Source organism: Salvelinus namaycush, chromosome 13 (genome assembly GCF_016432855.1).
Source record: "Salvelinus namaycush isolate Seneca chromosome 13, SaNama_1.0, whole genome shotgun sequence".
Classification (NCBI taxonomy): Eukaryota; Metazoa; Chordata; class Actinopteri; order Salmoniformes; family Salmonidae; genus Salvelinus; species Salvelinus namaycush.
The window spans coordinates 12,578,050-12,605,641 of record NC_052319.1 but is presented as its reverse complement, the minus strand read 5'-3'; the positions used below and the strand labels follow the sequence as shown (position 1 = coordinate 12,605,641).

At 46.9% G+C, this 27,592-nt stretch overlaps 1 protein-coding gene across 1 annotated transcript in view; it reads left to right on the top strand.

Moving 5' to 3' along the window:
* Nucleotides 1-26,675, top strand: part of LOC120057774 (low-density lipoprotein receptor-related protein 2-like) — a 51,057-nt gene extending 24,382 nt beyond the window's left edge. Inside the window, exons 26-79 of the mRNA XM_039006244.1 lie at nt 44-255; nt 354-538; nt 649-877; nt 1,312-1,489; nt 1,706-1,834; nt 2,541-2,707; nt 2,802-2,945; nt 3,126-3,235; nt 3,565-3,742; nt 3,991-4,204; nt 5,664-5,903; nt 6,016-6,204; nt 6,700-7,620; nt 7,751-7,916; nt 8,095-8,253; nt 8,348-8,637; nt 8,876-9,076; nt 9,307-9,333; nt 9,456-9,488; nt 9,734-9,976; nt 10,114-10,239; nt 10,449-10,568; nt 11,082-11,213; nt 12,694-12,895; nt 13,068-13,363; nt 13,509-14,175; nt 14,289-14,459; nt 14,552-14,775; nt 14,989-15,166; nt 15,291-15,487; nt 15,684-15,929; nt 16,167-16,295; nt 17,521-17,640; nt 18,662-18,778; nt 19,717-19,833; nt 20,361-20,498; nt 20,776-20,898; nt 21,206-21,334; nt 21,493-21,624; nt 21,773-21,904; nt 22,324-22,467; nt 22,732-22,897; nt 22,984-23,112; nt 23,308-23,528; nt 23,794-23,973; nt 24,074-24,193; nt 24,336-24,426; nt 24,563-24,630; nt 25,123-25,240; nt 25,363-25,489; nt 25,814-25,927; nt 26,030-26,128; nt 26,215-26,286; nt 26,505-26,675. Of these exons, the coding sequence (XP_038862172.1) occupies nt 44-255; nt 354-538; nt 649-877; nt 1,312-1,489; nt 1,706-1,834; nt 2,541-2,707; nt 2,802-2,945; nt 3,126-3,235; nt 3,565-3,742; nt 3,991-4,204; nt 5,664-5,903; nt 6,016-6,204; nt 6,700-7,620; nt 7,751-7,916; nt 8,095-8,253; nt 8,348-8,637; nt 8,876-9,076; nt 9,307-9,333; nt 9,456-9,488; nt 9,734-9,976; nt 10,114-10,239; nt 10,449-10,568; nt 11,082-11,213; nt 12,694-12,895; nt 13,068-13,363; nt 13,509-14,175; nt 14,289-14,459; nt 14,552-14,775; nt 14,989-15,166; nt 15,291-15,487; nt 15,684-15,929; nt 16,167-16,295; nt 17,521-17,640; nt 18,662-18,778; nt 19,717-19,833; nt 20,361-20,498; nt 20,776-20,898; nt 21,206-21,334; nt 21,493-21,624; nt 21,773-21,904; nt 22,324-22,467; nt 22,732-22,897; nt 22,984-23,112; nt 23,308-23,528; nt 23,794-23,973; nt 24,074-24,193; nt 24,336-24,426; nt 24,563-24,630; nt 25,123-25,240; nt 25,363-25,489; nt 25,814-25,927; nt 26,030-26,128; nt 26,215-26,286; nt 26,505-26,675 (9,731 nt within the window). The remainder of the gene's footprint in view (nt 1-43; nt 256-353; nt 539-648; nt 878-1,311; nt 1,490-1,705; nt 1,835-2,540; nt 2,708-2,801; nt 2,946-3,125; nt 3,236-3,564; nt 3,743-3,990; nt 4,205-5,663; nt 5,904-6,015; nt 6,205-6,699; nt 7,621-7,750; nt 7,917-8,094; nt 8,254-8,347; nt 8,638-8,875; nt 9,077-9,306; nt 9,334-9,455; nt 9,489-9,733; nt 9,977-10,113; nt 10,240-10,448; nt 10,569-11,081; nt 11,214-12,693; nt 12,896-13,067; nt 13,364-13,508; nt 14,176-14,288; nt 14,460-14,551; nt 14,776-14,988; nt 15,167-15,290; nt 15,488-15,683; nt 15,930-16,166; nt 16,296-17,520; nt 17,641-18,661; nt 18,779-19,716; nt 19,834-20,360; nt 20,499-20,775; nt 20,899-21,205; nt 21,335-21,492; nt 21,625-21,772; nt 21,905-22,323; nt 22,468-22,731; nt 22,898-22,983; nt 23,113-23,307; nt 23,529-23,793; nt 23,974-24,073; nt 24,194-24,335; nt 24,427-24,562; nt 24,631-25,122; nt 25,241-25,362; nt 25,490-25,813; nt 25,928-26,029; nt 26,129-26,214; nt 26,287-26,504) is intronic.
* Nucleotides 26,676-27,592: the final 917 nt, after the last annotated feature.

Sequence of the window (27,592 nt, the reverse complement as noted above, 5' to 3'; positions counted from 1 at the left end):
AATTAGAAGGCACAGGTGAGAAGAGGATGGTTTCTGTTCACAGGTTCACGTGAGGCTTTCCTGTTAGTTGCCAGCCGAAATCAGATTGTGTCCGATGACATAACCACTCAGCCCAATGTGGTCCGCTCGCTGGTCCGGGATGGGCGAAATATCGTGGCACTGGACTTTGACTCAGTGACTGACCGTGTGTACTGGTCTGACACCAGCCAGGACAGAATATGGAGCGCTCACAAAAATGGCTCTGACAGGGCCGTGGTGAGTACTGATTACTGCCTGTCCTTCCATTTCTCACAGACATTCTCTACTCAGGGTAATGACCTCCAATCACTTAAACCTGTGTTTTGATTTGACAGGTTTTTGACAGTGGAGTGACAGTGACAGAGAGTCTGGCAGTGGACTGGGTGGGCAGGAACCTCTACTGGACTGACTATGTTCTGGAGACCATCGAGGTGTCCAAACTGGACGGCACCCACAGGACTGTGTTGGTCAGTGAGAACGTGACCAATCCCAGAGCCCTGGTGCTGGACCCAAGGGAGAGGTGAGGCTCATCTACAGTGGACATACATACTGGCAGAGAAGAGGACACATTTGAATTACAATAATATAAATGTAATTGACTGTAACTATAACAGTTGATCTATTGTGCAGTGCTCACCTCATGTTCTGGACAGACTGGGGGAGGAACCCTCGCATTGAGAAGGCCAGCATGGATGGGAAGATGAGGACAACCATCATAAGCAACAAACTGTACTGGCCCAACGGGCTAACCATTGACTATCCCAACAATCTGCTCTACTTCGCTGATGCCTACCTGGATTTTATTGACTACTGTGATTACAATGGCAACAACAGGAAACAAGTTCTGGCCAGCGATTTGGTGAGGATACATGGCATTTTCTATCGATTTTTATTTACATTGATATAATTGATATCAGGGGCGAAACTTTGGTTTTAGAAGTGGGGACACATATATATTTTTTAAATGTTATTATTTATATTTTTATCCAGTCGGATAAACACTCCAAACAGCCTACCTGACCACTCAGAGGCGTAGGCATGGTCATAAAGCACACCATTTTATCATATTGTATCACATTCCAATGATAAAACTGGGTGGGACAAAAATGCAATTTCAGAATGTGGAAGGGAGACATGTCCCCCGTCCCCAGTGAAAGTTGCGCCCCTGATTGATATAGATTAAACTAGGAAAACATTAGCATTGCATACAGAACATAATTTACCGATTTACCATCTGTGTGGAATAATATCAATAAAATGCACTTCTTGTCTTTTGCTGCTCTCAATTAAAAGGTACTGCAACATCCCCACGCAATTACCATTTTTGAGGATTTTGTGTATTGGACCGACAGATACATCAACCGTGTGATCCGAGCCCATAAGTGGCACGGGGAGAACCAGACAGTGATGCTCTACAACCTCCCTCAGCCCATGGGCTTGGTGGCGGTACACCCGGCCAGGCAGCCTGCAGGTAGGACAGGGACCCACCACTGATCAATAACATTCTAGGACATATGGTAGGCCAATTAAAAATACATCTTAGACATGATGATATCGTAAGCTAGTATTGGCACCGTACACTATTGCCATTGTATTTTAAATGACATTTCTGAATGAACAAAGAGGATACTGAACACTGTTGATTTTTGTCTTGTTTGTGTGTGTGTGTTATTGGATCTGTGTGCAGGTGAAAACCACTGCTTGAGGAGGCTCTGTACTCATATCTGCCTGCTCTCGGCCATTGGGCCCAGCTACTACTCCTGTGCCTGTCCCTCAGGCTGGACCCTGACTGCAGACAATTTCACCTGTGCCAGAGGTAGGCTCCATGCCAACCTGAGGGAAACACTCATCACTCAGTTTCATTAAAAAGGATGTGAGGTCAGATGGAACAGATAGATTGTAATTCTCATAACGCATAAAGTATTTATTCATGGTGTAGGTATTGGTACGAATGCTTAAAACCTACAAACAGAGAGCTGCTGTTTTGCAAACATATTTATTTGGGCATATCCAGCTCTGTCGGTAAAAGAAGAAATCTAGAATGCCGGACTCATATTTTAGAGGCAAAGGACTTGTCAACAGTATCTCATTTAAATTCTGTTGTAAAATCCCTTTCCAGAGGTAAATATTGAGGATCATTAAAGTGTGACTAGGGTTTCAATAAGACAAGGGACCTTTAATGTGAAGTCTAGAGGGTCGTGTTTAGGTCAACAGCGTAACCCATCTCAGGGCTTGAGCTTTTTCTAGCCATGCAGAACGCATTCACCCCTGAGAGGTGATGATTACCCAAGAACAAAAATGCCCCCGAGCTATCTATTGATTCTAATCTCTGATGACAAAGCAAATCATACTGTGGAATAAGCTTACACCAGACCATCTGAACCCCCTCCTCTTTCAACCTTCTTTCAACATACCTGTTTTGAAAAACAAAATCAGTGCCCAATAGGCTATATGTCCAATAGGCTATATGTCCATTCGGAGCCACCATGTTTTTGGTGATGAATACTTGTGTTTTCCTGCAGTTGAGGATCCTTTCTTGGTGGTGGTGAGAGACAGTGTCATCTACGGCATGTCCTTGAACCCGGACGACAAGAGCAACGATGCCATGGTCCCAGTTGCTGGACTTCAGAATGGATACGATGTGGACTTTGACGACATTGAGCGGACCATCTATTGGGTAGAGCACCCGGTACGTGTTAGCACTGTCCACACAAACAGAGACCTGAAGTGAGACTACTCTACTGTCCCTAGGCTCTGACCAGCCCGTCCCTTCTCCTCTGTAGGGTGAGATCCACAGAGTGAAGTCGGACGGTACCAACAGGACAGAGTTTGCCCCGGCAGCCATCCTGGGTTCCCCTGTGGGCCTGGCCCTGGACTGGATGACCGAGAACCTGTACTACACCAACCCAGCCACCCAGTCTATTGAGGTGAGCTGAAACATCCCCCGTCTCTGTGCTCCTGTATATAATAACAATTAAGTTATTTCTGAAAATGAGTGGTACACTACTGACAGTGAACATCGTATTTAGAAAATAAAGTAGTTCTCTTAGTTGGTTTCCCTCTGTCAGGGGTACATCTGATCTGTGCGTGTGTGTGTGTTTTGTCAGGTTTTGAGGCTGAGCGGGGAGGTGCAGTACAGAAAGACTCTAATCACCAATAATGGCTCCCCGACTGGCGCAGGCTCTCCGGTTGGCATTGCTGTGGACCCGGCACGTGGGTAAGCCCCATTTAACACTGCTCTGGCTCATCCCCACAGTCACTCACCCCCTTCAGCCTGCCTGCCTGAATGCCATCTGCTCCACCCCCAGAGAGGGACCCAGCACTGTTACTGTACACAACACAACACTACACACTCCAACAAGCAAAAAGTGTACATATCAACTATTCACTGTCAGCATATCAAATGTGTATTGGCATGATTAAGACATATCGATTTCTTCTCTCAATCTCACACGTGGACTTTGATTGAATCTGTTGTAGATGTTCTCATATGAGGTGATGGAGATGCTGAGGGGCTGTATTCATAGCGGTGTCTCTCTCTGTTAGGAAACTGTACTGGACAGACCAGGGCACAGAGAGTGGCATTCCTGCTAAGGTGGCGGCTGCAGACATGGACGGCTCCAACCCTGTCACCCTGTTCACCAACAACCTGGATCATGTGGAGTTCATCACCGTGGACATACGAGAGAACAAGCTGTACTGGGCTGTCACAGGCACCGGAATGGTGGGTCATCATCTCTCCCTCATCCACTATGCCTGCGTCTCAATTGCCACCCTATATAGTTCACTACTTTTGACCAGGGCCCATAGTGCACTATATAGGGAATAGGGTGCTCTATGGTCCCTATGATTCAAATGTGGCTGATTCTAACAAAATACCCTCAAGTAGTCCAACTCATTGCTTATTATACATATATTTTACACGTTAAATCTGGTATTAAGGGCAGTCATGATGTTATTAAAACCCCACAGATTGAGCGTGGCGACCCAGACGGGACCAATCGCATCACAATAGTGACAGGCTTGTCCCATCCCTGGGGCGTTGCTGTTCATGAGCGCTTCCTCTACTTCACCGACCGGGACTTTGAGGTGATAGAGCGAGTGGACAAGGCCACCGGGGCTAACAAGGTGGTGCTGCGGGACAACGTGTCTGGACTGAGAGTACTGAAGGTACACTACAGGGAGAGTGAGTATCTGAGGGACCTTATGGTACAGCCAAACAAATATGAACCCCACTCCATTGATTGAGACCGAAAGGTTTGTTTATTAAGATACATGAACTTGTTGGAAGCATCAAGATGGGCGGCAGGGTAGCCTAGTGGTTAGAGTGTTGGGCTAGTAACCGAAAGGTTGCAAGTTCAAATCCCCGAGCTGACAAGGTACAAATCTGTCGTTCTGCCCCTGAACAAGGCAGTTAACCCACTGTTCCTAGGCTGTCATTGAAAAATAAGAGTTTGTTCTTAACTGACTTGCCTAGTTAAATAAAGGTTAAAAATGTAAGTCGCTCTGGATAAGAGCATCTGGTAAATGTAAGATTACCAGTGCACTGGAGTTTTTTAATGTATTTTGTTGAGTGTTCAATCAGTATGCATACATACATATTTTGGCTGGTGTGCTTTTTTTGGTAAAGATATAGCATTGCTGAATTATGGCATTGCTTTGGTCTTTTTGATAGCTGTTGGATAATTATGTGGGAGATGGAGGGGAGCATTAGATGGCCAGTTACTCTTCCCTTACAAGGAACACTGGGCATTGTGTATGGAACAAGCAGTGTCCGTTTGTCTCCTAAAACAGAGCGGACAAAGCAAAACAAAATTGATTCTGTGAAAGTTCCCATAACATTTGTTAGGTCGTGGCAAATGTTGTGCAGATGATTCTAAATTTTTTCTTTCACGCTGCAAAAAAACATTCACCTGATGTTAGAAAAATGTTCCCAGAACTCATTTAGTCTGTTCTTTAAAGGTTCCCAGAATGTTTTATTAGGTTGTGGGAACAGTCTGGTGGGAACTGAGCATATTTTGTGTTCTGGGAACCTATCTCTTCTAATGTACCCACTCTGTTCCCACAACCTAATTAAACGTTCTGGAAACCTTTAAAGAACTCAGAAAGCCTGTTTTGTTACCATTCTTACAACATCAAAGGAATGTGTTGTTCACCCTGATACAAACATTATCTGAATATCACCACAACTGGACAGTTGAAGTGTTTTGGGAACCTTTTGTCACATCCCCACTATGTTCCCACAACCTAAATAAATGTTACAGGAACGTATAAAGAACATAAAAATATGTTCTGGGAATGTTCTTGCAACATTAGGTAAATGTTTTTTTGTACCCTAAAAGAAACTGTAAGTGACATGGTTTCTGGGAATAGATCAAGCCTTGAGCCTGATTTGGCAACGATGTATCGAAATGGTGTTTGCACCAGATTCTTCCAGTGACGGCTCAGAAATGAGGCACAAGTTCTCAGTTCCAGGATTGTAATTTGTAACATAGTTTAGTCTAATTTTGAAAAGTTCCTGACTACCCGTGTTGTCCTTGACCTAGAACTTTTAGAAATGTTAATGAATTTGTAGTTCTATTTGTGCAGACTCCTGTTTTATATGAATGCCATGTTCTAATCCACCATGTGGTCTGCCTCTGCAGTCTCGGCTGGTACCTCCAACGGTTGCAGCAACAACATTGGTGCGTGTGAGCACCTGTGTCTACCGCGGCCCGGAAGCCTGTATACCTGTGCCTGTGCTACTGGCTTCAAGCTCAGCGTTGACAACAGGACCTGTGCTCCATACCAGTCCTACGTGGTCATCTCCATGCTGTCTGCCCTCAAAGGCTTCAGTCTGGAGGGGGCTGACCACTCTGAGGCCATGGTGCCAGTGGCTGGGAGAGGTGGGTGTTGTTCAGATGTAAATGTGTTGTTCAGCCTTTTCATTAGTGGAGGAAAAACAACGCCACATCAATGCCCTTGTTTATGGTTAACCTCTCTGGTTGTGTCGTGTAGGACGTAATGCTCTACATGTGGATGTCCACATGCCCTCGGGGTTCCTCTACTGGTGTGACTTCAGCAGCACTGTGACGTCTCAGAACGGGATCCGCCGGATCAAGCCCGATGGAGCAGGGTTCCGCAGCGTGGTCACATCTGGAATCGGCCGCAACGGGATACGAGGAATTGCTGTGGACTGGGCTGCAGGTAGGGCATCCGCTTTGGGTTCATGTTCAGAGAGCTCAATTGAAAAGTGTTTAAATGATGCCAGCAGGTAGAGAAAGTGAAGGTCAGCCAACAGTAGGTGTCCAGGGATACTGTGTAAGAGGCTTTAACACAGGGTCTGACTCCAGAAAGCAGGCTGGATTATTCTCAGTCAGGTGAGTAGAAAGAAGTGAGGACTGGAATGGAGAGTGCTGCAGATCTTGGTAGTGTGGCCAATAATTATTCAGTTTATGGGTACATTAAACAGAAGCTGGTTTCCCCAGACACAGATTACATTTTTGGACTAAAATGGAAAATCTCTCATTGAAATTGCAATGTAGTCCAGGAAACCAGCCCCAGGTGACTATTCAAATAAACGGACTTACTCTGTCCTTACACAACCACTCAATACCATCTGCATTACCGGAGGCTCTTCCTAGATAATCTAATCTCCATTGCCCTTTTACTTATATATGTCAACTTGGCTGTGCTTTTCAGGGAACCTTTATTTCACGAATGCTTTCCTGACGGAGACCTATGTGGAGGTTCTGCGCTTAAACACAACTTTCCGACGTGTGCTGTTGAAGACTCAAGTGGACATGCCACGCCACATCGTGGTGGACCCCAAAAACAGATACCTATTCTGGGCAGATTACGGACAGAACCCCAAGATTGAGCGAGCTCTGCTGGACGGGACCAACCGCACTGTGCTGGTGTCGTCTGGGATTATAACCCCGCGAGGTCTGGCTCTGGACTACCAGACTGGATATGTCTACTGGGTGGATGACTCTCTGGATATGATAGCCCGGGTCAACCCTCAGGGGGGAGAGACAGAGATAGTCAGGTACGGGAGCCGCTACCCAACTCCCTATGGCATCACTGTGTTTGAGACTAGCATCATCTGGGTGGACAGGAACCTGAAGAAGGTGTTCCAGGCCAGTAAGGAGCCTGGCAGTACAGAGCAGCCTGCAGTGATCAGAGACAACATCAACATGCTGAGAGACGTGACCATCTACGACCAGCGCACCCAGCCCAGCTCGGCCCAGCAGCTCAACAACAACCCCTGCCTGCAGACCAACGGGGGCTGTGCCCACTTCTGCTTCGCCCTCCCCGGTAGCCAGACCAAGAAGTGTGGCTGTGCCTTTGGGAACCTGGGGGCGGACAACGCGGGCTGTGTGGTGTCGCGGGATGATTACCTCATCTATACGACAGAGAGCACGGTGCGGAGTCTGCGTCTGGACCCGGACGACCACGCACTGCCCTTCCCTGTGGTCAACGTGCCCCGCACCTCCGTGGCCCTGGACTTTGACCGCACAGACAATAGGATCTACTTCACCCAGAGCTCAGGGGCTGGGAGCAGCAAGATTAGCTACATCAGTCTGTCCTCTCCCACCTCGCCTCCAGTAGTGGTGGCTTCTGGTAAGACACCTAACAACTGGATTTGTTCCGTTACGTTGCAACATCATACGGTAATCATCTGGTTACAGCTTTTTTGGGCTATTTGCTTATTGCAGTACTTTTCTATGTGGTGTGTTTTGTCTCCATGCAGATCTAGGAGCTCCTGATGGTATTGCCTATGACTGGATCAACAAAAGGATTTACTACAGTGACTACATCAACCAGACTATCAGTTCCATGGCATTGGACGGGACGCAGAGATCCATCATCGCCCGTGTGCCCCGACCTAGAGCCATCATGCTGGATCCCTGCAGGGGGTAAGGCTGGCCAGAAATGCCAAGAATGCTGATACCGTTTCACTCCTTCTGTAATGATAACAAGAGCTCTCACTCAGTATCTTCAATAGATATTCAGCATGTGTTGAATGTACACTGTACCGTCATTGATAAAAATAAAAAAAGAAGGGGGAATCTATTCTATTTCCATGTCATACAGGTATATGTACTGGACAGACTGGGGGACTAATGCAAAGATTGAACGTGCTACTTTGGGAGGGAACTTCAGGACAGAGATTGTAAACAGCAGTCTAGTGTGGCCCAATGGACTAACCCTGGACTATGAAGAGCAGAGACTGTACTGGGCAGATGCCAGCCTGTAAGACCCTCTTATAATAATTCCACATTCTTCTCACAAATCAATCATTGTCAGATTGTATCGATGGTAATGATATGTGCTGGTTTTGGTTCAGACAGAAGATTGAGCGCTGCTCTCTCACCGGGGCCAATCGGGAGGTCATCGTCAGCACAGCCATTTACCCATTCGCCATGACCATGTATGGCCAGTACATCTACTGGACTGACTGGAACACACGCAGTATCTACCGGGCTAACAAGCACGATGGGTCTGACCAGAGGGTGATGACCCAGAACCTTCCATCCAGGCCCATGGATGTCCACGTGCTGGCCAGCAACAAGCAGCAACAGTGCAACAGCCCTTGTCAACAGTTCAACGGAGGCTGCAGTCACATCTGTACCCCAGGTACTAGCAGTTAGGCCCTACTTTAACCCTCAAGTTTCCTGATTGAATAGAAGCAGGCTGTGGCTTCGTAGCTAAATGTGGGGGTTGGACCAAGCTTCCTTTGAAATTGTAATCTTCTCTAGCATCGTATTGTTTTGATGTTGTCATATTGTTTTGGGATGATGTGAGTTGGGCTGTGTCATACCACTGTCATACCACCCCATCCGTCTGATGCACGTCCCCCTGCCCCTCTCCTCAGGGCCCCAGGGTGCTGAGTGTCAGTGTCCCTCAGAGGGTCGGTGGTACCTGGCCGACTACAAGCACTGTATCTCTGACAACGGGACCCGCTGCCAGGCAGGCCAGTTCACCTGTATGAATGGACGCTGTATCCGTGCTCAGTGGAAGTGTGACAATGACAATGACTGTGGGGACGGAAGCGACGAGCTAGAGAGAGTCTGTGGTATGGTGCTTAGTGGCCCCACGTAGTGCCTGTTTTGTTGAATGTTGTTTGTCTCGTCTATCTAGAAACATCTTCCTTTAATATCTTTGTTGATTTGTCTTGAATGTGATTGTGATCACAGCTGACAATGATGGATTTATCCCTATACCTGTTCTGTCCTTCTCTTAACCGTCTCTAAAATGCTGCCTCTAACCAGATTTCTGTTTCTACCTGCATCAACTATTTTTCAGGATCCAAGAATGATTTCCAACCTTTTGGTGTGTATGCTTGCAAATCACTAATCTAACGTAGCTATTTAGTGATGCTTGTTTTCTTCTACTAACCCCATCCTAAACGAATACATTCATGTACTTATCTTATATCTTGCATGCAGTCCAAGTTCAAATGGCAGCAGCATTTATTGCCTTGTCAGGTAAATCTCCATCTTGTACACCTGCTCATCTTCACCTGGGCCCGTATGTATCAATCGTCTCAGAGTAGTACTGATCTAAGATCAGGTTCCCCCTGTCCATGTGATCTGATTTGTTGTGATCTAAAAGGCAACGCTGATCTTAAATCAGCACTCCTACTCTAAGATGCTTGAGACCGACAGCCCCTTGTCTCCCTGTCCATTGGCTAGATCTCTGATTATGGTGTTTTTGGTTATTCGATTGGCAGCCTTCCACACTTGCGAGCCCACTGTGTTCACCTGTGGGAACGGTCGCTGTGTGCCCTACCACTACCGCTGTGACCACTACAACGACTGTGGCGACAACAGTGATGAGGTAGGCTGCCTGTTCAGGTCGTGCGACCCCAACACTGAGTTCCACTGCAACAACGGACGCTGCATCGCTAAGGACTACGTCTGCAATGGCATCAACAACTGCTTTGACAATGGCACTTCAGATGAACAAAACTGCCGTAAGTCTACACAGCAGGACTTGGTTTCAGATCGAAGGTTAAAACATCAGTCCGTAAGGATTGGAGACGTTTCAAGTGTGGTGAAATAATTGATTTTGAGATGATAACACCAATCTTCTTCTTGTCACGTATCTCAGCGGAGCGAACATGTCCGCCAGAACACACCCAGTGTGCATCCACCAACATCTGCATCCCCCGCTCCTACCTGTGTGACGGGGACAATGACTGTGGGGACATGAGTGACGAGAGCCCTGTACACTGCGGTGAGTCCCCCAGGCCTGGTCTGTACAGTTAGGGTGTGTCGAAAGACGTGTGAAAATGTGTGCACTGGATAAGAGCGTCTGCTAAATGACTAAAATGTCAAATGTAAAATGTAAGTGCCTAATATAGGGAATATGGTGCCATTTCATATGCTTTCTAAATGGGTTTTGAGAGGAGAGTGACCCCTAAATGTCTCTTTTACCGCTTCCAGCCACTTCCACGTGTGCCCAGAATGAGTTCCGCTGCTCCAGTGGCCGCTGTATCCCAGCCCACTGGTACTGTGATGGGGGTACCGACTGTGCTGACGGCTCTGATGAGCCCTCCTCCTGCAGTAAGTACCACAGCTCTCCTTCCCTCACCATACTGTGCGTTGGCGTGCGTGCGTGCGTGCGTGCACACATGCTTGTGCTCTTGCTGATGTGTCCGTAGTGTGTGCCTTTGTTAGTGGTGTGGTCAGTCAGTCAGTCAGTCAGGCCTCCCATTGTCTGCCACATTCCTCCCTACTGACGCCCACCAGTCTCCTCTGACCAACACAGCCTCTCCTCTTTCCTCTCTCCTCTTTCCTCTCTTCCTTTTGTCCCAGGGTAATTACACAACCTCCCTTTATCTTGTTTCAATAGATCACCATAGATTGGAATGTGGAGGAGATGCCATGTCTACTTTGATAGCTTCACCTGTTTCATTTCGGTTCAGATATGCGTTACCTGTCTTTACTAGTTGACATCAGTTAAGACATTTACAGGGCGTTTTAAGTCACTGACTTTTATTGAGCACAATAGTATTCTAGTTCTAATCCATTCATGCATGGTTTGTATTTATGTCTGTGACCTTTGATTCTCTCCAGCCACCCTGGTGAGAACCTGTAACACCGAGCAGTTCCGCTGTGATGGCGGCAGGTGCATCACCCCTTCCTGGATCTGCGATGGGGACAATGACTGTGGAGACATGAGTGATGAGGACCAGAGACACAACTGTGGTGAGTGTATTTTAGTGATGCGCGGGTTGACTTATAACCTGCAGTCCACCGCGGTTATATCCGCGGGGTGGGCGGATTAAGGGTCATTAAATATTGTATGGATGAAGGGCGGGTGGGTGGCGAGCGGGTTGAATAAAGAGAAAACAATAGCTTCCATAAATGTATCATTCTCGTGCAGTTTATATCTATGGGCTACATTGAGGTTTTTCTATCTGGCATTAGTGAGTAGGCCTAAGCTTTAGGGCCTACAGGGCCTTAACGCCAAATGCTTTAACGTCACCCACGGAGGCAAAAGGAACAATGCCAGAGAATAATTCAAGAAGAGAAAAGCTGCGAAGTGGAGAGTTGAAAATAAAGAGAAGGCCAGAAAATGAATGATTGGGAAAGATTTGGCGAAGTGGTAAAAGAGGATGATGGCGGTGGCGTCATGTGTGACATATTCAACAGTCACAAGACGTAGGTCTATAACCTCTCATATAGACTTAATATTAACTCTGGCAGAATTAAGCATTTTTTTGCAGTAAAGTTATACACCAAATTTTGACTCGGGGAACAGGAGAAGGGAAATACGTTTTTGTTTTTTTTGTCTTGAGAGAATGTGAATGTGCAGTTAGATACCGTCTGTAGAGGTGCTATCTTTATTGGCATCATAAAAGCTGATATTATTTCAAGCGCATAAAATATACATCCAAGCCGAACTGAAATCTTATCATAAACATGTTGGGTCGTTTTCACAGCTTTCTATTTCCTTAGAACCGGTCAAACTGATGTCATTTGGACATTTTGCAAGTTCTCCCCGGTTCTCCCACGTTTATGGCGTCTTTGTAAAGATGACAGAGAAAACTTTACAGATGTCAATTAGATTGAAAAATGTATTATATCAATTTATGACATTATTCTGGTGAGCAAGGGTTTATTTAGTCTTCTAGGGCAACATATAATAACAGAAGAGAAGCTGCATGTATCTAATTATAGACAAGTTGACTAAGTTGACCCAATTGCGGGTGAACAAACAACTGACTACCACTAGTGTATTCCTCTCCAGTCTATCTCCGTCAGACACTGATGGATCAGGATGCATGCTGGGGGTGTGGGGGTGGATACTGGCTCCTGTTGAACGTCTCCAAGGAGCTCACATTCCTGATTTCCCCTGCGTCACTCGTTACTTTGTGCCTGTCTCAGAATCCTGGCTCAGGGTGGATCTAGACTCTTATGTCATTCCTCTCGAATGTGGGCTCTGACAATAAGGAGCCTGGAGCGCATGGCTTCAGCGCACCACGGGCCTCGGCAGGAGTCTCACTTCAAACAATGGGGCTCATTCACATTAGATGGATAGGAAACCCGAAGTCACGGCTAGAGGTCCTGAAATACACTTAGGAATGTTTGGAACGCGAGAAATGTTAGGTCCAGTCTCGGAGTCTTCATCATCATGTAACTTCTCTAATTTGGTGTTATTTTCCTGCCCCTCTGTTTTTTTTAGCTAACCGCGCATGCTCCGCCTTGGAGTTTACCTGTGTGAACAACCAAGGGCCACAGAGGAAGTGCATCTCTCGTGATTGGGTGTGTGACGGCGATGCGGACTGTGCTGACGCGTTGGACGAGCATCAGAACTGCACGCGCAGATCGTGTGGCGTCAACGAGTTCACCTGCAGCAACGGCCTCTGCATACGCAGCTCCTACAGGTTTGACAGACTCTAACATATCAGAGACATAATTATGACATGTTTCAGATTTCTTCTTGAATGTATCATTGCTTTGTAGAGGCTGAGACTACAGTGTGAATTTTGGGACTGGACAGCAGCACCACCTGGTGTACAGGGAAGCACACTGAGTGACTGATGTGTTTGGTGGCAGGTGTGACCGGAGGAATGACTGTGGTGACAGCAGTGACGAGCAGGGCTGCACCTACCAGCCGTGTCAGCAGCACCAGTTCACCTGTCAAAACGGACGCTGTGTGTCCCGCACCTTCATCTGTGACGGGGACAACGACTGCGGGGACGAGTCGGATGAACTAGACCACCTGTGCCGCACGCCACCGCCCACGTGCCCCCCCGGGCAGTTCAGGTGTGACAACGGACACTGTGTCCCGATCTTCAACGTGTGTGACCAGACCGACGACTGCTCAGACAACAGTGACGAGAAGGGCTGTGGTGAGTGCATGATATCTTAAAAGCAGTAAAACAAATTTATTTAAATACAATGCCAATATAGTATTTAGTATCACAACAGAGCAGTGTGGTGTTGGATTTATAGTCAATCTCCTCTAAAGCCTGTTCTGTCTTGTCCTGGATGCAGGTATAAATGAATGCACCAACCCCTCCATGCACCACTGCGACCACAACTGCACTGACACACCCACCAGCTTCATCTGCACCTGTCGCCCCGGCTACCGCCTCATGTCCGACAACAAGACATGCGACGACGTCAACGAGTGTGCAGAGACGCCCATTGTGTGTAGTCAGGTGTGTGAGAACACAGTGGGCTCCTACATGTGTAAATGTGCCCCCGGGTTCCTACGGGAACCTGATGGCCGCAGCTGTCGTCAGAACAGCAACATTACGCCCTACCTCATCTTCAGTAACCGCTATTATCTTCGTAACCTGTCCACGGACGGAGAGGCCTACTCCCTCATCCTGCAGGGCCTGACCAGCGTGGTGGCCATGGACTTTGACCGCTTGGACAAGAGGTTCTATTGGATGGACGTGGGCCGCAGGGTGATTGAGCGAATGTTCTATAACGGCAGTAACAGGGAAGTGGTGGTGAACGGGGTGCTCTATGGGGAGGGCCTGGCGGTCGACTGGGTGGGCAGGAAACTCTACTGGCTGGACAGCTTCCTGGACTGTCTCAAAGTGTCCGAACTGGATGGGCGCTTTGCTAAGAAACTGGCTGAGCACTGTGTTGATGCCAATAATACCTACTGCTTTGAAAACCCCAGAGCGCTCGTTCTGCATCCAAAATATGGGTGAGTAAATCTGCCCCATTAATCATTATACAGTGAAAAAGTGGTATGATTAATTCTTGGTTCATTCGATAAAAGAGGTCTTTAGTAACCTAAACTGATTTGGTCCCTGTCAGATATGTCTACTGGACGGATTGGGGTGACAAAGCCTTCATAGGCCGTGTTGGAATGGACGGCACCAACAAGACAGCCATCATCACCACTAAGATCGAGTGGCCCAATGGGGTCACCATTGACTACAGCAATGACAAGCTCTACTGGTCAGATGCCCATCTCAACTACATTGAGTAAGACCGTGCTTCTAATTGCCATAGAGTCTTGCTTTGTTTCCTAAATGCCTAAATGCCTCCTGTAATCCTACTCTTCCTCTTCTCCTCAGGTTCTCAGACCTGGAGGGACATCACAGACACACTGTGTATGATGGGACACTGCCCCATCCATTTGCTCTGACTGTGTTTGAGGAGACCGTGTACTGGACTGACTGGAACACCCACACAGTGGAGAAAGGAAACAAATACGACGGATCCGGCCGCCAGTCTCTTGTCAACACCACACACAGACCCTTCGACATCCACGTGTGCCATCCCTATAGGCAGCCCATAGGTCAGTCTCAGTCTAGGAGACCGTAATCTGAGTATCCTCTTCTCCTGTATCAACATCCATTCCTCAACTCAGATTGCTATCACTTCCTTATCCTGACGTTTCCTGCCCGTTAGGTCCATTCAAGTGTTTACGTTAAGACAACGCCGTGCCTGTGTTTGCCCAGCTGCACTGAATGTGATTGCGCTGATTCTCTGACCCACTCTCTCCCCCCAGTGAACAACCCATGTGCAGTGAACAATGGAGGCTGCTCCCACCTGTGTCTGCTCCGTGACGGGGGGCGGGGTCACACCTGTGAATGTCCCGACCACTTCCTGAATGTACAGCTGGGGGGCGTGGCTCGCTGCCTGCCCATGTGCACCAGCACCCAGTACAGATGTGCGGATAATGAGCGGTGAGTGGGAGTTCACCTTAAGAGTTGTACTACAATGAACTTGTTCGCTTCGTATCACATGTCCTGTGGTATAATTGAGGCATTGGTGAGCCCTGAACAGTATTGTCCCTCCTCCCCTCCACAGCTGCATCCCCATCTGGTGGAAGTGTGACGGCCAGAGGGACTGCAGAGACGGCTCTGATGAGCCCTCCACCTGCCCTAGTCGCCACTGCCGACTGGGCCAGTTTCAGTGCAACGATGGAAACTGCACCAGCCCCCACTTCCTGTGCAACAGCAACCAGGACTGCCATGATGGCTCTGATGAAGATCCTGTGCTGTGTGGTTGGTGGCATTTAGCGCTGTCATTTTTGTTTCCAGAGAACACTCTGAGCTCGTAGGAAACATTCTTTGTAATTGTTTGATTACACTCTTTTTAACCTGTTGATTTCCCATAACCTTGTGATCCATGTTGTTAAATAGCAGCTGTATGTGAATGTACTTCAGTGGAGGGTTAAAACTGAATTGACTGTCTGTGCAGCCACTCATCAGTGCGAGAGCCACCAGTGGCAGTGCGCCAATAAGAGGTGCATCCCCGAGGCGTGGCAGTGTGACGGGGACGACGACTGTGGCGACGGCTCTGACGAGGAGCCCGCCCACTGCTCCAGCAGGACCTGCCGGCCCGGTCAGTTCAAGTGCCGTAACGGACGCTGCATCCCCCAGAACTGGAAGTGTGACGTGGACGACGATTGTGGCGACAACTCTGACGAGCCTCTGGAAGAGTGCAGTGAGTGACGCGCCCAGCATCACACAGAGAATCGTGTGGTGAAAGCACACGCTCAACTGTAGGGATTGAGTGGGATTGCTACAGTGAGCCTACTGAGACCTGTTCATTCTAAACTGTGGAAAATCGCAATTAACAGTTGTTTTCTCCCAGCAGATATACGATTGAAAGACTTCCTCTGAAGTGTCTGTCTGCATGTTGTTCTTTGTTATTGACTTCCTTGACGTGGTCTTTTCACAGTGGGGCCGTCTTATCGCTGTGACAACCACACCCAGTTTGTCTGCAGGACCAACTACCGCTGTGTGCCACGGTGGTCTGTGTGCAACGGCCACAACGACTGCAGGGACAACAGTGATGAGCAGCACTGCGGTGAGTCCACTGAAACATCAGATTTGAGACATAAATCAACAAATGGTTAAGACCCACGGCACTGCATAATAACGTTTTTGTATGAGGTAACAATGTGTGTTGGGAGTGAATTAAGGGCTATTAGCAGAACATTACATAGTGTGACAGTGGGAGGTAGTGATGGAGAGGGTCTCACCGCCTGCTCCCCGTGAGAGAACTTTCTGGATTTATGGCTTGTGTGCGTGTGAAAGAGTGTGCGTGTGCCTGCGTGCGCGTGTGTACCGTTGTACGGGGCAAGGTGCACACTGTGCTCTTTGTACCGCGCACCGATCCACACACACCAGCTATGACCCTCCCATCTCTTATCAGAGGCCCTCACTCCATTAGTGCCATCCCCGCGCTAGAGGGGAGATCCACGCTAATCTGTGTTAGAGAATGCAGCGGCCGGGCCAGGTGGAGGGATAGGAGGGTTCTCCCCTCTAGCACCACTATCTTTCAAACCACCAGCACTGTGTGGTAGAGACAGCTCAGCCGAGCCCTCCTCCTCTCATGTCCTCTCCTATAGACCTGGCATAGCTCAGAGCTCACCCAATTCAGGCATGCTGCACTCCCCTCTGCATGATCCGCTCAGCTTTAATTTAAAAAAACAGATGGCACCTCTCAGTTCAAAGCTCTGTGGTCTAGTAGTTATCATCAACGCTATATTAAACAGTATGATGCACAGTGTTGAAGAATTTCTCATTCATCTGACAGTGTCTTGTAGTAGCACTGGTTGTAGCTGGAACTTAATCACTGTCTTGAAATGGTCTCAAAGAGGACAAGTAATACTGGAATGAATGTTGATTTTATTTTGAAGTGATAAATCAACTAAATGACTGAGGGTCGGTTTCCCGGACACTTTATGAAGCCTAGTCCTGGACTACAAAGCAAACTTAATGGACAACCTCTTAATCTTTATTGCTTAATATGTGTCTGGTAAAAGCACGCCATGTGTTTGCACGAATGCAATGTTTGGGCATAAAACATTTCAAGGAATAACTAAGGATAAGGAGGATAAGAACTAAGGATAAGGAGGATAAGAACTAAGGATAAGGAGGATAAGAACTAAGGATAAGGAGGATAAGAACTAAGGATAAGGGGGATAAGAACTTGAGGGAAATTGTCACTACAGGTGCATGTATGCGTTTGAGCATTGTCTTTTGCTTCTTATCTCGTGTCCCTGTGTGTGTGCCTATTGTGGTTTCAGAGGAGGTGACCTGTGACCCTCTGGGGGACTTCCGCTGTGACAACCACCAGTGTGTCCCTCTGCGCTGGAGGTGTGACGGGGACAACAACTGTGGCGACGGCTCGGATGAGCGCGCCTGCAGTGAGTTATTCAGTACTTCTACCCACCACCACTGTCTAATACTGTATCTAATTAACAACCTTCACCTTATATCCCCTGGCTGCCTCGCATTGGCACTTTTACACTGAGCCATCATGGGCCAGTTGTACAAGTTGGGCATAACAAGGTTGTAAATACCTCATCCATTTAAGCCCAACCTTTTTAAATCCAACTGGTGCAACCGGCCCTACGTGTCTCCTTAGCAGTTATGGTCTAATTCACATGATTCAAAAGGCTGGTTACTTGTAGGTATGGCTTTCAGTGTCTTCTAAGCGATTCTAGTGGGGGATTCCAATGTAGCTCAGACACAGTGAGTCACCCATATGAAATAGAGGTGTTGATGGCAAAGAATGGACATGTTATTGTTTTATCAGATAACAAAGTGCTCTTGTAAAAGACTTAACACTTCTGTCTTCGGAGCAGTTTAATGTGAGGCGGGCTTATCAGCTGCTAGAGAAACAGCTTGTCAGCATGTCAGTCGGAGGGAGTGAGGGAGTTGGCCACCTCTGCCCTGGAGAATTTAAACAAGGCTGAGAGCATGCCAGCTGATGAGGATAATGCATCTGCTTCAAAGAACAACTACTAATGTGTTGTATGATGACATTTGCTCGTTTTTTGGGGTTGCCACTCCTCTTCGTAACTGTGGTGGTAATGTGTGGCGAGAGAACACCTCCAGTGAATTCCATCATGAACTCACCACAGAAAAATGACAGCATGATTGGTTGGGTGCTTCGAGATCGTTTGTTAATGCAAAAAACAAGTCATAACTCAGCGGCGCTATTGCAATTACCCAATTGAGGGACTAGAACTATTGTATTTGTCAAAGCAGTGGCTGTTTTTGTATGAAATATTAATAAACAATCCCAGAATAATGTAGTAATATGGTAATACCCTCTGTCATCTGTGTCGACATCGTGTTTGTTTGGACTGTGGCAATGACAACTAATTAAGTCTTCCCTTATGCAGTGCTAATTCTTTAGTTCCCCTCTCTGTGTTCCCCCAGGCCCGCGTGTGTGCTCGGAGAGCGAGTTTCGCTGCGACAATCTGCACTGCATTCCCGACCGCTGGGTCTGTGACCATGACAACGACTGTGAGGACAACTCAGATGAAAGGGACTGTGGTGAGTGGAGGCTCTTTATTTTGGTGCTGGCTCTGCTTATTAATGTGTGATGGAATACAGCACCAGGGAAAGAAGCAGTAAAACGTCACCTTTTTGAGGCACAGGATACACAGAAAGGACCACCGGAATAAATTGACTTCTTCTGTTGCCGGTTTCTTCTGGTCAGATTGTGAATTCAAGTCACTTTTCAATATTTATTTACAGTAGTCGTGAACACAAGATCCGAATCTGAGATACCGGCCAAGCACGACTCCAACACTATCATTAAGTTTGCTGATGACACAAGTGGTAGGCCTGATCACCGACAACAATGAGACAGCCTATAGGGAGAAGGTCAGAGACCTGGCAGTGTGGTGCTAGGACAACAACCTCTCTCTCAATGTGAACAAGACAAAGGAGATGATCGTGGAGTATAGGAAAAGGCGGGCCGAACAGGCCCCCATTAACATTGACGGGCTGAGCGGACCCGCTAGTTGAGCGGGTCGAGAGTTTCATTTTCCTTGGTGTCCACATCACCAACAAACTATCATGGTCCAAACACACCAACACAGTTGTGAAGAGGGCACAACAACACCTTTTCCCCCGCAGGAGACTGAAAAGATTTTTACACTGCTGATACTCTGTGTTTATTATCTATGCATAGTCACTTTACCCCTACCTACATGTACAAATTATCTCGACTAACTTGTACCCCTGCACACTGACTCGGTACCCCTGTTATGTCATTTTATTGTTACTTTTTATTACATTTTTTACTTTAGTTTATTTAGGAAATATTTTCTTAACTCTTTCTTGAACTTAAGGGCATGTAAGTAAGCATTTCACGGTAAGGTCTACACCTGTTGTATTTGGCGCATGTGACAAATAACATTTGACTTGATTTGATTAATACCTACAGTGTTAATGATGAGTTGTGTGCTGGCATGGCTGTGTTGCAGAGCTGCGGACCTGTCACCCAGGCTACTTCCAGTGTGGCAGTGGCCACTGCATCGCCGACCGGTTCAAATGTGACGGCAGCGCCGACTGCCTGGACTACACTGACGAGACATCATGTCGTAAGTGTTACGTATCATCATAGATTTGTCAATGGGCTGACATCAAATACAACACTCTCAGTGAGCAAAACTGGTTGAAAAGATGTCATTTCAACGGCAAAACAACGCTGGGACAATTGTGCACCGCCCTATGGGACTCCCAATCACGGCCTGTTGTGATACAGCCTGGAATCGAACCAGCGTGTCTGTAGTGACGCCTCCAGCACTGAGATGCAGTGCCTTAGACTGCTGTGAATCAGCCTGGAATCGAACCAGGGTGTCTGTAATGACGCCTCCAACACTGAGATGCAGTGCCTTAGACTGCTGCGATGCAGTGCCTTAGACCGCTGAGATGCAGTACCTTAGACCGCTGAGATGCAGTGCCTTAGACCACTGAGATGCAGTGCCTTAGACCGCTGAAATGCAGTGCCTTAGACCGCTGAAATGCAGTGCCTTAGACCGCTGCGCCACTCAGGAGCCCCCAATCTTAAGTTTAAAAGTTACAAACATGAATTTTAATTGTAATGGTCCATTTCTTTCATTTGCAGCAACCCGTTATCCCAATGGCACGTATTGCCCACCGTTCCTGTTTGAGTGTAGGAACCATGTGTGTGTGCAGCCCAACTGGAAATGTGACGGAGACAACGACTGTGGAGACCACTCAGATGAGGAGCTCCACCTCTGCTGTAAGGCTAATGTCCCTTCAATGGCTACACTGTTCCTTAAATAGTTACATTGTTGAATGAATCCTTATTCTTTAACAATGAGACATTTTACCTTGAGATTGAGCCTGGCCATGACCTAGAGCCGTATTTATCAAGCATCTCAGAGTAGGAGTGCTGATTTGGGATTAGGTCCTCCCTGTCCTTAATAGTCTGATTTATTATGATCTAAAAGGGAAAGCTGATCCTAGATCACTTTTGAGATGCTTGATAAATACGGGCCCTGGTCTTGTCTCCCTAGTGGATATCCCGTGTGACCCGCCATTCCGTTTCCGCTGTGACAACAACCGGTGCATCTACAGCCATGAGCTCTGCAACTCGGTGGACGACTGTGGGGACGGCACTGACGAAAAAAAGGAGCACTGTAAGTACACGCCAATCGCAAGTTACAATACTGTCATATATTGTCCCATCTCCATGGGAGTTTGGAGTACATATAGCCCATCATTGTATGAACATTATGTAGATAACATCCCAAATGGCACCCCTTTTCCCTTTATCGTGCACTACATTGGACCAGGACCCATAGTGTTAGTGCACTTTATAGGGAATAGGGTGCCATTTGGGACTAATTTGTCATGTTACTAAAGGTTATTGTCCATCCGATCGTCCATGTCTTTCACTCTCTGAAATGGTTGACATGTTGACATGATGTGTTGTGTTTGTCACAGGCCAGACCCCAACACATGGGCCCTGTTCAGCAGATCAGTTCAAATGCAGTAATGGCCAGTGCATCCCTCTGCAGTATGCCTGTGACGACTATGATGACTGTGGAGACCATTCTGACGAGCTGGGCTGCAGTGAGTAACCCACCCAACTCAGTAACCACAGTCTTCCCTCTCCATCTCAACCATCATAAACCGTTATCTTATGCTAAGCTATATGGCTGCTTGTATAATACTGAAGTGAGAGGAAACGTCGACCCTCATAATGTGACATGTACATGTGCTCTCCCCAGATGTTGGCAGTGGGCGCTCCTGCAGTGAGACCATCTGTGAGCACAATTGCACAGACCTGACAGGCGGAGGCTTCCTCTGCTCCTGCAAGCCTGGATATAAACCCAGCCAGACAGACAGGAACACCTGTGAAGGTACAGGAAGCATCAGTACAAGCTGAATGCGGAAACACCACTCTGTACCAATGTCACACTCTTTTAAAACCTCTTATGATGTCCTCTGCTTGTACTATTATTAACCTTTGGATTTCTCTGTGTTTTTCCTGTTGTGTTTTGTGAACAGACGTCAACGAGTGTGAGGTCTACGGGACGTGTCCACAGGAGTGTCAGAACTCCAAGGGAAGCTACGAGTGTTTCTGTGCCCAGGGCTTCCGCTCAGTCAGCGAGCAGCATGGCATTGAGTGTGCTGCTGAGGGTAAGAGCTTAGCTGGACAAGTCATTATGTCTGCGTTCCAAATGTCACCCTATTCCCTTTGTAGTGCAGCTAAGCTCTGGTCAAAAGTACTGTACTGTATAGGGAAGAGGGTGCCATTTGGGACGCAAACATCTGCCTCCTATCTGTTAGTGCTCTGGAGTAGAATGCCTGAATGTTAAAGGGATACTTTGGATTTTGACAATACTAGCAGATACCCATAGACTTCCAGTCATTGTGCTAACGCTAGTTAGCATTGGCTTGCAAAACTACCTCTAACTTACTTCATACTGGACACAGAGACATAAAAATGGTATCCATGAGTTCCTCTGACTCTGGAGAAGTAGATAAAGGGCCTCATTGCCACAATTACGAAGTATCCCTTTAAGGATGGGACCATATTTCACCATTCTCCATTTCAGGAAACCCACCAGTGCTGCTTCTGCCCGACAACGTGAGAATTCGCCGCTTCGACTTGTCATCGGAGCAGTATTCAGACTACGTGGACAACGCCGAGCACATCCAGGCTCTGGACTACCAGTGGGATCCAGAGGGCATCGAACTCAGTAAGACCTTCAGCTCAACTAGTTAACTAGTCAGTGCCATTTGGCTCATGTGAAGAGCACTATGAGAGTGATACAGTGACTGGGGAGGTTTTCAGCAGAAACATCATTTTTACTCCACTTCATGAGGAACCAAACAGAAGCAAAGGGGCCAAAACGGGGAGGGACTACCTGAACTTGTCCAATAAGAAACACATTTTAGTTTTTCCGTTGCAAACCATTTTGCAATGATGTACACTTCTGAATATGACTCTATTGTGCTCTCAGGTATTGTGTACTGGACGGTCCTGGGCCGAGGCTCTCAGTTTGGCTCTATCAAGCGAGCCTACATGACCACATTCAATGACAACGGCAATAACCCAGTGAAGGAGTTGGATCTGAACCTGAGATATGTTTCCAACCCTGATGGTATCGCTGTGGACTGGATCGGAGGGTACAACTCCTTCATTTTTGCTTACTATTTTTGCTTTTAAGAATACATTTTTGTATTCAATCTAACAGCTTATCTTGGTTTCACAGTCACATTTACTGGACAGACGCAGGGACCAATCGAATTGAAGTGGCAAAGCTAGATGGACGCTACAGGAAGTGGTTGATCCATAATGACCTGGACCAGCCAGCTGCTATTGTTTTGAATCCAGCACTCGGGTACGGAAGTGATCAACTACAGTGGCATAGGGGGCTTTTTTGTTTGTTCCAAAGAAGAATGTATGTGTGTGTGTGTGTGTGTTCCCTTCATAATAAGCTAATATAGTGTATCCTCTCAGATATAACAGCATTGTGGAGTGATCAACATTTGTTAACAAACACTCTGTTAAGCATATGTGACTGTGCATTTCCCAGAACCATGTACTGGACAGACTGGGGCAGGAGACCCAGGATTGAGTCTGCCTGGATGGACGGGCAACACAGGCAGGTTCTGTTGGATGAGGACCTGGGCTGGCCCACTGGACTGACTCTGGACTCTCTGAATGGAGATAGGATCTACTGGTGTGACTCCAAGGAGAACATCATAGAGTCCATGAAGCCGGACGGCACCGAGAGGAAGATCATCATGTCAGGAGGTCAGAACCCACTGAGACCTTTCTTAGGCTGCGTCTCAAATGGTACCCTATTCCCTATATAGTGCACTACTTTTGACCAAGGCCCATAGTAGTGTATTATGTAGGGAATAGATCGCCATTTGGGATGCAGCCATAGATGCTGCTAACATGGCGATATATTCTTTATAATAACTACTTTATTAACTCCCTTAATAGTTAATGATTGAATCAGACCACACATCTACTGAAATGGTGGCTAATTAAGCATGGCCATTTTCTGCTTCAGATATTGGTAATCCCTACAGCCTGGATGTCTTTGAGGGCCATGTGTACTGGACAACCAAGGAGCGGGGTGAAGTCTGGAAGGCTGACAAGTTTGGGAAGGAGGACAAAGTGAAGGTGCTGACCATCAACCCCTGGCTGACTCAAGTCCGCATCTACCAGGAGCACAGATACAACCGCTCAGGTTCGAGTTTGTCAAGTCTAAAACAAACACTCTGTAGTTTTTTCCTGTCTGGTGAGTATACGGTAGTTACAGTAGTCACAGGTCTCCTCTTCCCTCTCAGTGCCCAACCCCTGTAAGGACGTGTGCAGTCACCTGTGTCTGATCCGTCCTGGAGGCTACACCTGCACCTGCCCCCAAGGCTCATCCCTGGTGGGCTTCAACCCCAACGAATGTGATGCAGGTATGGTCTATAAAGGAAATCCCATCACATGTGAATGCAGCCTCTCTGCACCATGCTCCCTTGACCATTGAAATCATACTCTATACGTGCATGGCTGCTCAGACGTTGTTGTATGACGTTGTGGTGGCTTTCACTCCTGCAGCCATTGAGGCTCCAGTCTTAATGCCCCTTGCATGCAGATGCATGAACGGAGGGACCTGCTACACTGACAAAGGGGTCCTGCCCAAGTGCAAGTGAGTTCAGCAGCTGGTCTCAGGAAGTAGATTCGTTGTCATATTATTATAACATGTAACAACACAGCCACAAGCCATATGAGTGTTTCGTTCCACCCCATGAATAAACATTTGTTTTTTGTCTTTTCTTTTGCAGGTGTCAGTATGGCTATGCAGGGACTTACTGTGAGATGGGAAAGTCCAGGGGTGCCCCTGCAGGAGCAGGTACAGTAAAAAGTGAGACAAGAAGAGGAACGTCTGTATGACACTGAATGACCTGCATTATGGATCTCTTCAAATACGATTTAGATTTCACCCCAGACATGTCAGTCCAACGTGCCAGTCTTAATACAACATTTCTGATTCGTGGTTCATGATGAAGCAGTTACACAACATTGATTGAGCCAAGTAACATTATTTTTCGTCATACTATTGTCTCACAAGTCATTATAATTGGACCGTGAGATTTGTTTTGACTCAGCAAACACTAAAGCTGTTTTTCTTTCCAGTAAAAGATTACTAAGTTCACTAGCTAATAAAAAGCCCAACACCATCATCTTTTAACTTCAATTTGCAGTATGTCAGCAAAGTAATAGGTCATTACCAGCAATAAGTGATCAATTGTTTTCGTTTTGGACTACTGATGCATGTTTTACAAAAGATTAGTAGAAATGTTCTGGAATAAACTTTGTTGCTTGCTGACATCTTTGTCTTCAGCAGTTACTGCACTGTTAGTAGTGATTATCATCCTCATCACCGGAGTGTTGGCTGTTGGGGTTTTCCTCAACTACAAACGAACTGGCTCCTTAATGCCGTCCATGCCCAATCTACCCAGGTAGGTTCTCAGCTCGCCTGCTCTCAAACATCTGTGCTTGCCTCTGTCGTAACGTTTCAAACGAGAGCCTCACATTGTTGTGTGAACGAGAAGCCATTTTCTTTTCTGTCTTTCTTTTCCAGCCTTAGCAGTCTGGTGAAAACGGGTGACACGGGCAATGGGGTGACGTTTCGCTCGGGTGACAATGTCACAATGGATCTGGGACCTCCACCCATCGGCGTGTCATTCAATGACAGGGCCATGCAATTGGTAAGCACTGGATTGTGTCGGTTTAGCACTTAGTGGTGTCACTGCACCTTCAGACAGCACCATCAGCATTTTAATCCTTTGTTAGGCCTGTGAGACCCCAGTTGACTTTAGCCCTTTGGACCTCTGATATTGTACATTATTAACAAGACTAAGAGTCAACACATTCCCAGCCAGGATTGTTTTGCTCTGTAGTTAATAAAGTAAATCAGAAATTGCAGTGCATTGACTTCATAGTAAGAGCTTGAAATACATGTAGGTGATAGATAGCAATGCTATTCGAATCACCTTTGATGGACATGATGAATAACAGTATGTCTCGTTCAGGATGGGAACTGCGCAGTGGAAGCGGGGAGGCTGCCAGTCACGTATGAGAACTATCTGTATGCCCCTGGAGCAGCTGGATCGTCTGGTGATCCTGCTGTCATCCACGCCACACAGGTGCGCAAGACAACACTGTTGCATGAACATTCCTAGAGCAGGTGGGATTGGCATCATTGTTAAAACAATACTAGTTGTTCTGCACTGTTTTACTCCAAACAGGTGACTGTTACTGTTAGCGGCGAGCAGATCGAGAAGAACCATACAGAGCAGATTGTGAGCACCGTGGACAGTTCAACAGCCAGAGCCAAGCCTGTTCAGGTGACTCTCCCTTCCTGTACTTGTATCATTAGGTAAAGGATAGGGATTATATTGGAACTTACAGCAATGGTGTCCTACATTTACAGGAGTCAATGTGGAGTGCCTTCAGAAGAAAATTGAAGCCAAGCTTAACTTTTGAAAACCCTATCTACTCAGAGGTAAGCCCAATACTGACACCCAATGAGCATTTGGGAGGTGACTGTCTCCATGCTTCCTATCTCTCAGGACCTGTTCCTTTTTGAGACATGGCTATTCTACAGTGGAGAATGTACTCCTAACTGTTTCAGGTTTGCTTCTGATTGCTACTCAGAGGTGAACAGATGTTGGGTTTGTGTTGACCTGTTTTCTGCTTAGTCATCCCCTTATTGTTTTTCAGATGCAGAATGAAAAAGCAGTAGGAAGCAATGAGGACAGTTCCTCCACTGACCCCTCTCCCTTTGCCCCAACCACCAAACGCCTGAAGAGGGATCGTCCCAGCACCTACTCACCAACTGAGGACACTTTCCAAGACACAGCGAACCTCGTCAAAGAGGACAATGATGTATGACCCCCTTTCTCACAGATTGGAATCAAAGACACACTCTCCTTTGCACAGAATCCATTTTTATACGTAGCCTGTCTACAAAACTAAGATTGATTTGTGAAAAGAAATTAGACAAACATTTCTTTAGCATACAGAAAAGAGGTCTGTTCATGACTATGCCTTCTGATATTTCTTATGCCAATTCTTGTTTCATGATTTTTTTTTTTAAATTGTGATATACTGTATGTATGTCTTTGCACTGAAACTGCTGATAGAGATGTTATAAATATGTTGTACATTTGTAAATTTGAACAGTACGATTTTTGTTGATAATCTATCTCCAACAGCCAAGAGGATATTATCTTGTCCATAATGCTTCATAAACAAAACAAAGAACAGGCGAAGTGCATTGTGAATTAGGACAATGTTTTGAAAGGATAATTCATTATTTTTGCCACTGATCAAAACTGAATGTGTATGCATTTCATCTTGCATGTTTATATACCTCATTTCAGGGCTTAAAAAACAAACAAAGCAAAACAAACACAAACGGATGCAATTCTTGTGCTCTTACCATAGCTTTCCTAAATCTATGGACGCTGTCAAAAGAAAACGATGAAAATTCCGAATATCTCAAAGGATAGTATGCTAAGCATACTTACATGGTAATTAAGATCAAAATGATAAACAATGTGGGCCTCCCGGGTGGCTAGCTGCGCCACCAGAGTCTCTGGGTTCGCGCCCAGGCTCTGTCGCAGCCGGCCGCGACCGGGAGGTCCGTGGGGCGACGCACAATTGGGCTAGCGTCGTCCGGGCTAGCGTCGTCTCATCGCGCTCCAGCAACTCCTGTGGCGGGCCGGGCGCAGTGCGCGCTAACCAAGGGGGCCAGGTGCACGGTGTTTCCTCCGACACATTGGTGCGGCTGGCTTCCGGGTTGGAGG